Genomic DNA, 13250 nt, shown 5'->3' on the forward strand with positions numbered 1-13250 from the left:
TGTCGACTAACCTGGTAAACTTTAGTGAATCCAGAGATCATTTCATCTTCAATGCACTTGCTGTGTCAACCATGACTTTGCTGACAAGGCTTTGTCTCCAGTCAGATTGGTAAAAAAACAACAACATGCTGTTTCTCTATAAAAATGCATAAAATTAGCCATAATTAGCCTCAAGAAGAGCTCCCTAAAGCTTTGTGAACAATAAGCTCAGAAAACTTAGGATAGTAGCCTACTATGAAGAATCCGAATGTGAGAAATGTGCAAGATCCAAAGTTTACCACAATGATAACTCTACCCCCCATTCAAAATTAAACCAACTGAAACTCCAAAACAACAGAATATTAAACCAAGTACCAGCCCTTTTTTCATATTAAGCTGTGCACAAAAACCTTCAAAGATGTATCTGTTTTTTTTCTTCTGATAAGTGTTGTTCGATAGTTGTTCTCATTTACCAAGAAAAAACCCCAGTATGCATCAGTTAAGAGCATGCTTAAAATATGAAATATGTTATCTGGGTTCAAAAACCAGATTTGTGTGAAATCTATATTTATTTTGTGGTTAAATTTAACCAAACGTGTAGGCCTGGTTGACAGGTTTTGTGATTTTCACCCTGGCTATCCACCTAATTTTTCAGGTAAGAGCCTCTTTTACACACTGTCTATATGGTAAGAGCATGTAAGAGCAAATGCAGCCATTTATATTTGTGTTTGGCTTCCGTTGTTCCATTTACTTCCAGTTAATTTTAGCTGTACAAAAGCTCGTCATATACTCATAGTTATACTGCTTGATATTGTAAACCGGTAAGTTATTTCTTATCACAATATTATTTTAATGTATTATCTCAATTAAACATGTTATTTCCCTACTAAATAAATACTAAATAAACTTCCCGACTAAATAAATAGGAAGTCTCGCACACGTTTCGCGTTTTTCAAATGTATTTTGGCCCATTGGAATTTCCGTAGTCATCATTTCATTGGCGGGTCAGACTCACGTTTCATTGGTCGCACAGCCATACTCTATCATGAGGTTTATGAATATGAATCTGGTTACGGTACAAATAAGAATATATTAATGTAATAAATAAGTTTCTCTATACGGTTGAAAGGAATTTAAAAGAAGAGCTGGATTGCGGAGTTTATCGTTTGTCGTCGTTTATCTACTAAGTAAGTGCGTGAAGTCTTAACATCAGGCTAATGTTGTGTTGCGGAATAGCAGTAACTCCAGTGAACTACATTATATCATAAAGGGCTGTAGTGCATGAAAAGTTTCAGTTTACTATAGAATAATCTGCATTCATCATTACTGCTGTCACTCATGTCCAGCAGCAGATCCTCGTCTGATCAACATTTTCCTTCCGCAGGGGTTCAACGATGCCTGCTTTTCGCCAGGTCGGGGAGAAACAGCTCCCCAACCCTATTCTGTACATGGCCTGGTCTCCTAAAAGAGATCTTATAGCCCTGGCTAACACTGCAGGAGAGGTTAGATCTTATATAGACATACACATACCTGTCTAAACCGTACTGTTAATGTCAATAGATCCTAATCTGTACAGTAGGTAGGACTGCATTCGTGGTTTCATTAAATTAGACTATTTGTCATTCCAGCTTCTCTTGCATCGGCTTGCCAACTTTCAGCGGGTGTGGAGTTTACCACCCAATGAGAACACCGGAAAAGAGATCACATCACTGGCCTGGAGACCTGATGGGAAAAGTAAGCTCAAATAGTATTTCTCTGCCTGATTCGTCTCAGTTGTATTACTTGAAATACAATAAACGTTAACTGAAATAAAATTAAATTAACTATGACAAAACACAACAAAATGACTAAAAACAATTGAAATGGGGGGAAAAAATTACTTTAAAATATATGTACTGAGGTGCACTTTACTCATAAATACAGCACTCATATAATGTATTCGTATTAATTCAAACACTTTATATTGCCAGTATTAGTATTATTAAAGTCCTTTAAATTGTCTCTGGTATTATGCTGCTGCTGATTCATTGCAGATTTGACAAATAAACCCAATCTTTAAAGCAATTGTTAATGTCCTCTTGTTTGCAGGAATAAATACAACATATGATACAGAAAATAAATAAATAAAACCCCTCCACATTCTGAAGTATAAATAAGCTACCATTGCCATGTTAAATGATTAGTAACATTGGATTGTTGTCTACAGTCCTGGCATTCAGTGTGGGAGACACAAAGCAGGTGGTTCTATGTGATGCAGAGAAGGCAGAAATCCTCCACCTGTTCCCTGTGGATTACCCAGTGTCCTGCATGCACTGGATGGAGATGCAGGATGACAGCAGGTGTGACTTTTTACATAGAGCGGATCCATTTTCTCTCTATTGATTGCTTGGTTAAATCCATTTGTTTTTCCTCTAGCACATTGTCCTTATTCAGCGAGTCTGAAGATGAGTCCAGTCGTTTCCTTCCAAAGTTGCCCACTTTACCTAAGAGGTGAGACTCTGAGCTTCCGAGCTTTGGTTTGTCTAGCACAGGGCTGAATGAGAAGTGCTTGGGTCGCTCCTTTGTTTTTATATTTTCTAATTTTTTATGGCCATTTTCCTTTGCACTGTGTTTTTGTTCAGCTACAGCACCACATCCAAGATATTTAGGTAAGATGATATTTTATGTGCTTGATATGCTGTTTATTTGTCTTTTTCTTCTTTGTCATACTTTTTTTGATTGGTCATCTGCATGTGCTAATGTGTGTCCACTCTGGTTTGTTCTTATGTGTTGTACTGTCTCTTGCAGTGAAGAGAAATCAGATGAAGTCACAAACCTTTTGGGGGAAGTGAGGTCAGTGTTGTAGGATTTTGACCTGATTGCTTAAGCTTGTTGTATTGTGATTGATGTTTGATGCTTATTTGCAGACTTAATGTCTTGGTGGTGGGAGGGCCGTCTGGATTTGTCGAGCTTTATGCGTATGGCTTGTATAAGATCGCCACGCTGAGTGGAGTAAGATAAAACCTCAAACATGCTTTAATTTTTACCTCACACATATTTTTTTTCTTTTAATTCATGCTATTTCTTAATAAACTTTATATATATATATATACACACAATAGAAGTCCTTTGAATGCATTTTATGTGTATTTGTGTTACAGTATTTTATGTCTGTTTCAGATCTCAGGGACATGCCGTAGTCTTGGACTGTCTAGTGACCTCAAGTCCCTCTCTGTTATTACAGAGATAAGATCTACAGAAGACAATCCTGAGATACATTACATACAGGTAAAGACTGATTAAAATCTTGTAATGTTTTTACAATATTGTCAGCACTGTGCTTCTTGACAAATAAAAGTGTCCATGATAAAAAGAAAATAATTAAAAAATCCAAATTCTTCTAAGTTATAAATTTAAGTTATAATGAATTTATAAGTTGTAAGTAACTTACAAGTCTTTGTATTGTATGTGTGTGTGTGTGTGTGCGTATGATTTTTTTTATGTGATGTGTGTCGTTTAGGTATTCCCTATGTTACTTTACTTTAAGTTTAGTTTTATCAGAATTTTTTTTTTATTTATCTTTTTGGGACATTTTCAGTTCGCTCGATGAAAAAAAGCTTATAAATCATATTACATGATTTTTTTTACCCCCTCCAAAATGTAAAAATGCAGAAAGTTTTTCTGTAAGATTTGTGTTTAGGGGTAGTAGGGTTAGGCTTAGGCACTTGTGTGATGGTAAAGGTTAGGGTAAGGGACTAGGTAGGGATTGCGTTATACCAAAGAAAGTTCTAAGAAAGTCATATGTGTGTGGGTTTGTGCGCCTGTGGGTGTGTGTGCTCGTGTAGGTGTGTGTCCGTTTATACATGCTGAAACAATAACTCCAGCAAATGGCCTCTTTGTAATTATATAAGTACTATATATGTGTGTAACTGCTATTCATTTGAAGTTGATGAGACCACAGTCAGTTTGCAAGTAAAGAGTGACAGAATGACAGCTGTGAGGTTACGTTGTGGCGTCTCTGCATTGAGAGTGATATCAGTGGATTGACTGTTGCAGCTGGACACTGGGCTGCTGTCTTCCTGTCTGCCTGAGTTGACCAAGATGGCACGCAAGTTTACGCACATTTCCACACTGCTACAGGTGAGTGTCTTCACTGGCATCTTACTCATAGAAGCACCTGTGTTTTACTGTAACTCAGTCTTTATGCTCACAGAGTATCTTTCACCCTCTTTCTCTGTCGTTTAGTATTTGCGTCTCTCTCTCACCTGTATGTGTGAAGCATGGGAGGACATTCTTATGCAGATGGATCTCCGACTGACTAAGTTTGTCCAGGTAAGAGCCAGGCACAAACAAATAAAAAATACGATCATCTGATACGATGGCATTCATTAGGGCATTTAAATTCTTCATCCTGAAAATACATATAAATTCAATAATGGATTGTGATCCATGGAAGCCATTGTTTGTTGTTTCTTAGAGTTTTAGAAATGATAGTTGTTTTTTTTTTTTACAGGAAAAGAACACAAGCACTCAGGTTCAGGATGAGTTTCTGGAGCTACTGTTATGGGGACATGCAAGGTACACACAATTCATAAATGAGTCACACTAGGTTTTTCAACGGTATTTTCATACCACTGTGGTCATAATGGTGGCAAATTAAAGTTTCTGTCTCATCATTCTGTTTTCATAATTATTTCTTATTGATTAATGCTTGTAAAATCGCATTATAACATTTATATAAAATAATATTATATTACATAATATTCTATATAATTCTATATTTGTATAACATTAAATATATTTAACATAAAAGCATTATATGCTTGTATAAATAATGTGTGTATAAATAATATGTATGACCTATGTATAAGTAATAACATTTGTATTATATTATTATGTAATTTCAATATTATATATGTATATATATATATTAGGGCTGGCCAAAGATTAATTGCAATTAATCACATCCAAAATAAAATTTTACGTAATATATTTGTGTGTGCTGTCTATAAATATTTTGTATATATAAATACACACACATGCATGTATGCTTTTAAGAAAATGTGTTATTTATTTATATATATATATATATATATATATATATATATATATATCTTTACACACAGTATTTACATGCAAATAATTCTTAAATATATACATGCATGCATATGTACTTAAATATATATATATATATATACAAAATAATTATACACAGCGCACACACATATATTATGTAAACACAAACTTTTATTTTGAATGCGATTAATCGCAATTAATGTTTGCACAGCCCTAATATATATATATATATATATATATATATGTAATATTCTTTAGATTGTTTTGAAAGCATGTGAGATTAAATCTGCTCATGCATGTGTTCACTCTAAGTGGCCAACAGAGGGCAACATATGTTTGCAAATGTATAGCTACAGTCAGACTAATAATAATTTAGCATATACCTGATAATGTGGTGTTGTTATATTTTTTACATTTGCATAACCAAACCAGATGATGACATGACAAATGATCACTCTTGTACAACTGCATATATCAAGATTTCTTTTTCCCCTTTAGCCCTGAACTTCAGGCTCTTCTCATGAATCAACTCACTGTCAAGGTAAATCTACCTGGAATCAGATCCACTGCATTAGTTATCCTACTGTCATTAGCGCAATGGGCTTTATGCACAGCTGCACTACTTCCTGAACTTCAGCCAGCTCCTTGTTTCCTGTCTGCCATTATTGGTCAAATTGATTAATTCAGGTGTGCTTGACCTCAGTAGTCATGGCAACAATAATCAGACACACCTGAATTAATCAATTTGGCCAATAATGGCAGACAGGAAACGAGGAGCTGGCTGAAGTTCAGGAAGTAGTGCAGCTGTGCATAAAGTCAATTGTTTAACTTTTTTTTTAACCACTCAGGGCCTAAAGATGTTGGGTCAGTCCATTGATTCCTCATATTCCTGCATCCAGAAACTTGTTATCAGTCACTTGCAGAGGTGCGTATTATTCACCAGATAGAGAATGTTACAGAGCGGCCTGTGCATTGAGTGATTGCTGTGCACACAGTGGCTCTGAGGCGCTGCTGTATCATCTGAGCGAGGTCAAAGGAATGGCGCTCTGGAAGCAGAAGTTTCAACCTCTCGGCCTGGATCCTGCAGCCATTGAGGGTATAAGACTGACTATTAATAGACCAGTGTTTTTTTTTTTTTATATATTATTTGTATGCTATTAAATCGGTGGTGTAATTGAACACTAAACTCACAGTTTGGATCATATTACAGTTTTTGAGTCACAATTCGGATAATTTTTTGGATAATGTAACTTTTAAACATTATTAAAGACAAGTGAACAGTTAGTATTAAAATAAGAACTAATACACAAATTTACAAGCATAGATACATATTATTACAAAGACAATATGTAATAGACAATATTTGTAATAGACAATATTACAAAGTTACAAATAAAGGTCTAACGGTAGTATTCAGGTACAGAAATGTAATCATTTAAATTTAAAATGACACTATATTGTGCACTTTATAAATTAAAATATATATTAGTCTTTGTTAGAGCTGTGTTTTGTTGGATGATTAACATTAATGGCATAGACTGGTAAGCTGGTAATTATAGGCTGCTGTCACTTTAAGACCAAATGCACAGCCATACAGATCAACTGTGATGTATATATCATTTATTTATAAAGATTTTGAATCAGCTTTTAATTGATATTTTCAATATTTAATTTCAGTTTTAGTAATGTGCTTTTATAATTTTGATTATCTTTATATAATTTTCTATAATTAACTTTTAAAAATAGTTTTAGTTGTAGTTAATAATAATAACATTGTTATAGACCACTTGTCCAGGCGACAATTAAAGTCATACTACTTAAATAAAATCTTTAATTATATAACTAAAAACATGCAAGTAGAATGAAATATCTTATACTTAAATCTTTTGTTTATGGTTTAGATGCCATCGTAGCTGTGGGATCTTTTACCCTGAAGGCTAGTGAGCTTTTACAGTAAGTTTAATCTTCTACTATCCTCTTTATCCTGGATGTCCGTTCTGTACATGTCGTTATTAAACTTCACTCAAATGCTTGTCTTGATTCCAGAGTCATTGATAAGAGTATGAAGAACTTCAAAGCCTTTTTCAGATGGCTGTATGTTGGTAAGATGTAGTTTTTGTGAGAGATTTTGTCTTCAGATCAATTTAGTCAAAAATGTTCCAATACCTAGTCTTCTAAGGAAGCTTTCTAGCCATGGGACACAAAGTTGACTGATTTAGAAAACAAGCAATGTGAAATTATACTGAATAATTTTTATTGTTACTTTTCGGTATTGAATGAAGTTTATTTATAATCATCATTCTTATTTTAAAGCATTATAGGTGCACTCCTGATACACAGGCTGATACAAGTTCATAACAACCATCACATTCCATAAATGCATTACAACAAGCTCAGTGAAAACAATCCATTATGGCTAAGCGATTATGACTAAAATTTCGGAACAGTCTTTATTGTTATAGTCTGTATTGTAACAGCTTTTGCTTTCCACAGCAATGCTTCGAATGTCCGAAGATCATGTTCCTCCTGAGCTTAACAAGGTGAGATATCAACAGACGTGAAGAGAGTAAAAGATTGTTGGTGAAGAAAATTGTGATAAATTTAATAATAATAATTTAAAGAATCAAAACGTAAAAAAAAAATAGATGTATATATAAGATGATACTGGACAACTCACTATGTGATGCAGCCTATAGAATGCAGTTAGAAGAATGCCCCTAAAATACAAGATATTAAATTTTTTGAATCATTTTTTAAAGATGTCTGCTGTTGTAAATGTAAATATTATTGTTTGTTTCAGATGACTCAGAAGGATCTGGCTTTTGTGGCTGACTTCCTGTCCGAGCATTTTAGTGCTGTGAGTGAATGAGAAACACAATTTGAATACTAAACAAACATTTGGTGAAAGCCCATCTCATTTTCTGTTCCCCATTTCAGAACGAGGAGCTGTTTGATCGGAAAGGGAAGTATTTCAACGTTGAGCGTGTCGGACAGGTAAAGACCTTTTTACATGTTCTAACACAAGAAGGGAATTCTTTTCCTCATTTCATAACATACTTGGTCTGTTGTTTCTTGTTTTGATTATTTTGCAGTACTTGAAGGATGAAGATGAAGACTTGATCTCTCCACCCAACATGGAGGGCAACCAGTGGGTGACATTTGTAAAGCAGAGCACTCATCTAAAAGGTCAAATCATAACACCTTCTTCCTTTATTAGACCACAAGACTGCTAATGTAAACTTATTGTTTTGGGGGAAAAAATACATTTGAATATGAGAAATATAATGAATTACTGCATGTTTGATACTTCTTGTGTTGCAGACAGTCCGCTGCTCTTCCCCACTTACCCACAGAAGTCTTTGCATTTTGTCAAGAGAATGATGGAGGGGTTCATTGATCTGTGCTTACAGAAACCAGCCGTGAGTCTCTAACACACACACAGACACAAACATTACTACTCTCTTTATCTCTGTAAACACTGGCACAACAACAGTTTTTACATGCTCTGCTTTGAAACCTTTTTCCCATTTAGGGCTGAACAATTTTTATTTTCAGCTCTTTCTTTCTTTATGAATTTCATTCAACCAGATAAGAATAACAATAAAACACGAACTGCAAACTGAGGGCCTATTATATTTATAGACAACAAAGAGGCTTGCTATATTAATACCTCCCCTTAAAAAATGTACAACCTTTTCTCTTTCACAAACTGGACATCCTCCCATCCTGTTCTCTTTTCCAGAGCATGCTCTAACTTGCCTTCTCACATACAAACTCCATCCATTAATGGTCTCCAGCACATTAACTACTTTAGCATTAACTACATTAACTGGATTGTTTCACCCTTCCTGCTGAGCGTTCTTTTCCTGAGCACTAATGCACTCCTGATCAAATGTGTGTGTTTTTCAGGAGGTCATTGGTCATTCAGTAAAACAAGCTGTGTGTTTGCGGTTGTACACTGTTCCTGAGAGGTAATCCATGGTTTAATACTTGTTTAATAGTAAATATGCTCTAGTGACTTATGATTGCCAATGATTTGACAGGAAATAAAAGATTGTTTGATTTTGATTTACAGGACATATTTTGTCTTGCTGTTGGAATTATAATGATTTCTATACATTTTTTTTTTTTTGATAGCTCAGAAAATACACCAAGGCTGTTTGAGCTGCCTTCACTGTAAGTGGACTACTGATATTCCTGTAATTTATAATAGTAAATTTTGTGGTTGTAGTGTATGTCAATAATGTAGGGTTCATAATGTTATTACAGTCTGCATGTGTAATAACAGTATTTTTTCTAAACATGGTGATGAAGATGATGATGATGATGATAAGAGTGTGTTTTAATGCAGGTGGAATAATAAGAAGGCTGGTATGCATTACGTAGTGTTCTGCATGCCAGAGATCTCACCCTCTAAAATCTATATTCTGAGGAGAGCAACAGACCCCAACAGGTAAACATGCCTCGAGTCTTTTGTTGTTCTCTGTTATTTTTGACTTAAAAAATGTATATGAAGAGTTCAGATGCAAAAGCCTCTAAATGCCATTTGAAATTTTCTTCTTTAATGATGATTTTTATCAATCTTGTATATTTAAGTTTAGTAATTTCACTTAAATAACAATTAATAGGTAATTATCATTGCCATTTAAGTGAAATCACTGAACTTAAATATACAAACTTGATAAAAATGATCATTCTAGAAGAAAATTTCAAATGGCACTTAGAGGCTTTTGCATCTGAACTCTTCATATAATAAATATATTATATAAATTCTGTTTAAAATATTGGGTTCAGGAATATATTTTCAAGGATACATTAAATTGATTAAAAAGTTAAATTATAATGTTACAAAAGATCTCTATTTCAAATTAAAGGTTTTCTTTTTAACTTTTTATTCATCAGAGAATTTAAAAAAATGCATCATGATTTCTCAAATCAGCATATTATAAATTAATGATTTCTGATCATGTGACACTGAAGACTGGAGTAATGATGCTGAAAATTCAGATTTGCCATTACAGGAATAAACAACATTTTGAACAACATAAAACAGTTATTTTAAATTGTAATTATATTTCACAATGTTACAGTTTTTACTGTTACAAATAAATGCTGCCTTAATGAGCATTAGAGAGTTCTTTCAAAAATATTGTATATAGTAACTAAAAAAATTGTGACTCATAAAGTAGTCTTATTTTTGGTTAGGCTCACACAGTGACTCATTGGTTTGATGAATCAATAAATGAATGAACTCTCATGATTGTCATGAATTGATCTTTTGGGAAAGAAGCATAAGCATGACTGAATTTGTGTGTGTGAATAAGGTCTGTCCCTAATGGTCTGGTGGCCCTGAACCTCAGCGCTCCTCTCAATTCTAGTATAGAAGATGAAACGCCTGCACCAACTTCTACGTGAGTTCATCTGTGGAAATAACATATAATGAAAATATTGCCATTAATCTTTGTATTTGTCTGTGAATGACTGAATAAAATTGTGTTTACTACTAGTGACTGCTCATACAGTTGCCTTGATGCCCGCTTCTATGATGACGAGACATTGACCGTGGTATTGCAAAGTGTGGAAGATGACGAGAATAAGATGCGCATCCTTACTCAGCTTCCTCTAAACTCTGCTATGAGTTGGGATGAAGAGTTCACTTGGGACCTTACCCTCAGGTACAGCACCCTCGTTGATTTCCTCCAATCAGTAAACTTTCATTCGGTTGAATTGTAAGTAGTAGCAGCATGATGCATATATTGCAGTAGTTCCAGTTCCATCAATATACTAGATTGTAATACGGTTATGCTTTGCTTTTGCTATTGAATGTCCTGAATTGGACTCTTTGATGTGGTGTGTTTTAGGCTGGAGCAGCAGACTGAGGGGATCCCAGTACAGGGTCTGACCTGGGGAAACCAGAGCAGAGAGATGGACAACATCAAGGCTCAGTTTGTGGCAGTTAATGGGATCCGCAAAGTAGCCTGCGTGGTAAGACTCGACAGCTTGAGAAAATTTTTTAACGATTTAGGAAAATAGTTTACAGGGGTGATGATGGTACAGTGGATACGACACATGCCTTTGGTGTGAGAGACCTGGGTTCGAATCCACTGTGAGACGCCAATGTGTCCCTGAGCAAGACACTTAACCCCTAGTTGCTCCAGAGGCGTGTGACCTCTGACATATATAGGAATTGTAAGTCGCTTTGGATAAAAGTGTCAGCTAAATTAATAAATGTAAAATGTACACTTAAAGGTATTTGATTAATTAATGAAAGAAGTCAAAACTGATGTATAAATATAGAGAATAATTAAGCGCTAACTGTTTTCTTTTACTGAATTATTTTAAAAATGAATGTAATATTGATGCCATTAATGTGCATTTAAATTTTAATAATTTATAGCTGCAGTTTGTGCTTTTTTGGGGGGTTAAAAATTATCCAAAATAAATTTGAGCAAATACATAACCTGCAAGTGTTCAAAACTATCTGCTTGCCGTAGCTCGATTCAAAGCGGTAAGCTTTTAATAATGTTTTTAACTCCAGTGATACTGGTGGATTTCCACGGGAGATTCGAGCATGTCTTTGCGTCATTACGTCATCTGTACACATAAAGAAGGAGTCTCGGCAGAGTTGGCGCCAGAGCAGATCTACTGGAGGGGCATTTGGTCATCAGCGGGGGGCACTGCCGTTTGAGAAATATTTTGACGCAAAAAAACGAAACACCTTTTATTATTACTATTATTAATTATTATTATTATTTGCTAATTTCCCCACCACTTTTTGCCAGGGTCGATATCGTCCCCAGCACTTTTAAACATTTCGCGGCACGGATGTACCAATACAAATAAATAAAACATATCCAGTTAACTAGTAGAATAATCTAGAATTAACTAAAAAGAATAATCTGTGATTCTGAATGCCAGTATCCACAACGGCGCGATGACTGACAGCCTCACAGTCTCCTCAAACATTGTGTTCATCCACGCTGTGCCGTGTCGAGGTACAACTCGCGTAAAGTTGATAATTCCACGAATCTGAAAAAGGAAAAACTGCGGACTGCAGGTTTAATAATTTGTAAATAATTAAAAATATAATTATTTCAAGAAATCAGAATTAAACAGAACTCGTATAGCAAACAGAACTTTTATAGCATAGCATGTAAATGTTAAATGCATTTCTTGTCTCATCTCTCTCATCAGCTTAGTGCCAATCTGAGACACATACGTGTGTTTGAAATGGATGCAGAGGAGGAAGAGGAGGAGGAAGAGCGTGCTGATGAGTCACAGGAAATGAGCTCGGACCAGGACAGGCTTGAGGAATCAATGACTACTCAGAGTGACATCGGGGAAGGTGGAGATGGAGCAAGAGGGGTTGAGGATGCTCAGGTGACAGATCAAGGGTCAGGAGACATTTTGGATGACACTCCAGGGTCAGAAATACTTTGAACTCTTTTTGCCCTGAGATCAAACACGTACTCCACAAATGAACTATGGACTCCTCTACTATTCCTGGTCCTGTTCTTTATGTATTTTAAAGTATTTTGTGACAAAGATGAGCTGATGAACATTTCACGTTCTCATTTGTAAATAAATAGATTTACTGTTAAAAACCTTGGGTCTGGATCAATCAAAACTTTAATGTGTCAGTGTCTCCCCTGGTGAGTGCAAAGGCTTCTTTTATCATGGTCCAATTGGCAAAATACTTCCAGATGCACACTATCAGCCTACTGATATGACTAGAGTCAGTTATTGGGATTTTTTTCTTTCTTTTTTTTTTTTTACTTTATTGGGGGTTCCTGGGTTGGTGGCCCCTGGGTCTGCAAAGGTCGAAAACCCCCTGTCCTAGGACAATAATAATCTCTTAGCCTTGCTGTCTTAAATGACTGGAAAAATCATGTAAAGTTCAGTCGAGGTCAGTGATTCGTGAGTAGGACTGAGTGAACATTTTAAGGTTCTAATCCAGGTTTATCCCTCTGTACAAGAAGATAAATCCTGAAGTGCTTGCTGCGGTCCTTCTGGCTGATGCCATTCGTTCTGTGCTAAAATGATGGGCTGTGAGGAAATATGGTACATGTCCAAACAAGGCCAAAGATATTTTTTAAAAATCATAAACTTAAATGACAGTTTTCTTCCCACAAACAATGAGAAGATTTCTGTCAGAGATGTTTATGCCATTAAACATCAAGAAATAATGTTTCATTGGAAAGTGAGACCATATCAGA

At 35.2% G+C, this 13250-nt stretch overlaps 1 protein-coding gene across 1 annotated transcript; it reads left to right on the forward strand.

Annotated features, from left to right (window-relative positions):
* The first annotated feature begins 379 nt into the window (after nt 1-379).
* On the forward strand, nt 380-12639 carry anapc4 (anaphase promoting complex subunit 4). The gene is made up of 29 exons (XM_089118585.1): nt 380-1166; nt 1364-1481; nt 1608-1713; nt 2186-2318; nt 2395-2469; nt 2601-2627; nt 2767-2811; nt 2886-2970; nt 3139-3246; nt 4015-4098; nt 4204-4290; nt 4472-4536; nt 5533-5575; nt 5883-5959; nt 6030-6130; nt 6936-6987; nt 7081-7136; nt 7528-7574; nt 7835-7891; nt 7972-8028; nt 8127-8220; nt 8356-8453; nt 8944-9005; nt 9172-9210; nt 9386-9487; nt 10359-10445; nt 10542-10709; nt 10896-11019; nt 12229-12639. Exons 2-29 carry the CDS (start codon nt 1374-1376, stop codon nt 12472-12474), a joined length of 2433 nt encoding a protein of 810 aa, XP_088974711.1. The 5' UTR covers nt 380-1166; nt 1364-1373; the 3' UTR covers nt 12475-12639.
* The last annotated feature ends 611 nt before the right edge of the window (nt 12640-13250 follow it).

This window comes from Pimephales promelas, chromosome 13 (assembly GCF_988280905.1).
Source record: "Pimephales promelas chromosome 13, fPimPro1.hap1.1, whole genome shotgun sequence".
Classification (NCBI taxonomy): domain Eukaryota; kingdom Metazoa; phylum Chordata; class Actinopteri; order Cypriniformes; family Leuciscidae; genus Pimephales; species Pimephales promelas.

Coding starts and splice junctions, on each gene's coding strand:
- anapc4 (XM_089118585.1), top strand. CDS start 1,374: ATGCCTGCTTTTCGCCAGGTCGGGGAGAAACAGCTCCCCAACCCTATT. Junction 1,714..2,185: donor CTGGAGACCTGATGGGAAAA/GTAAGCTCAAAT, acceptor TGTTGTCTACAG/TCCTGGCATTCAGTGTGGGA. Junction 2,319..2,394: donor GAGATGCAGGATGACAGCAG/GTGTGACTTTTT, acceptor TTTTTCCTCTAG/CACATTGTCCTTATTCAGCG.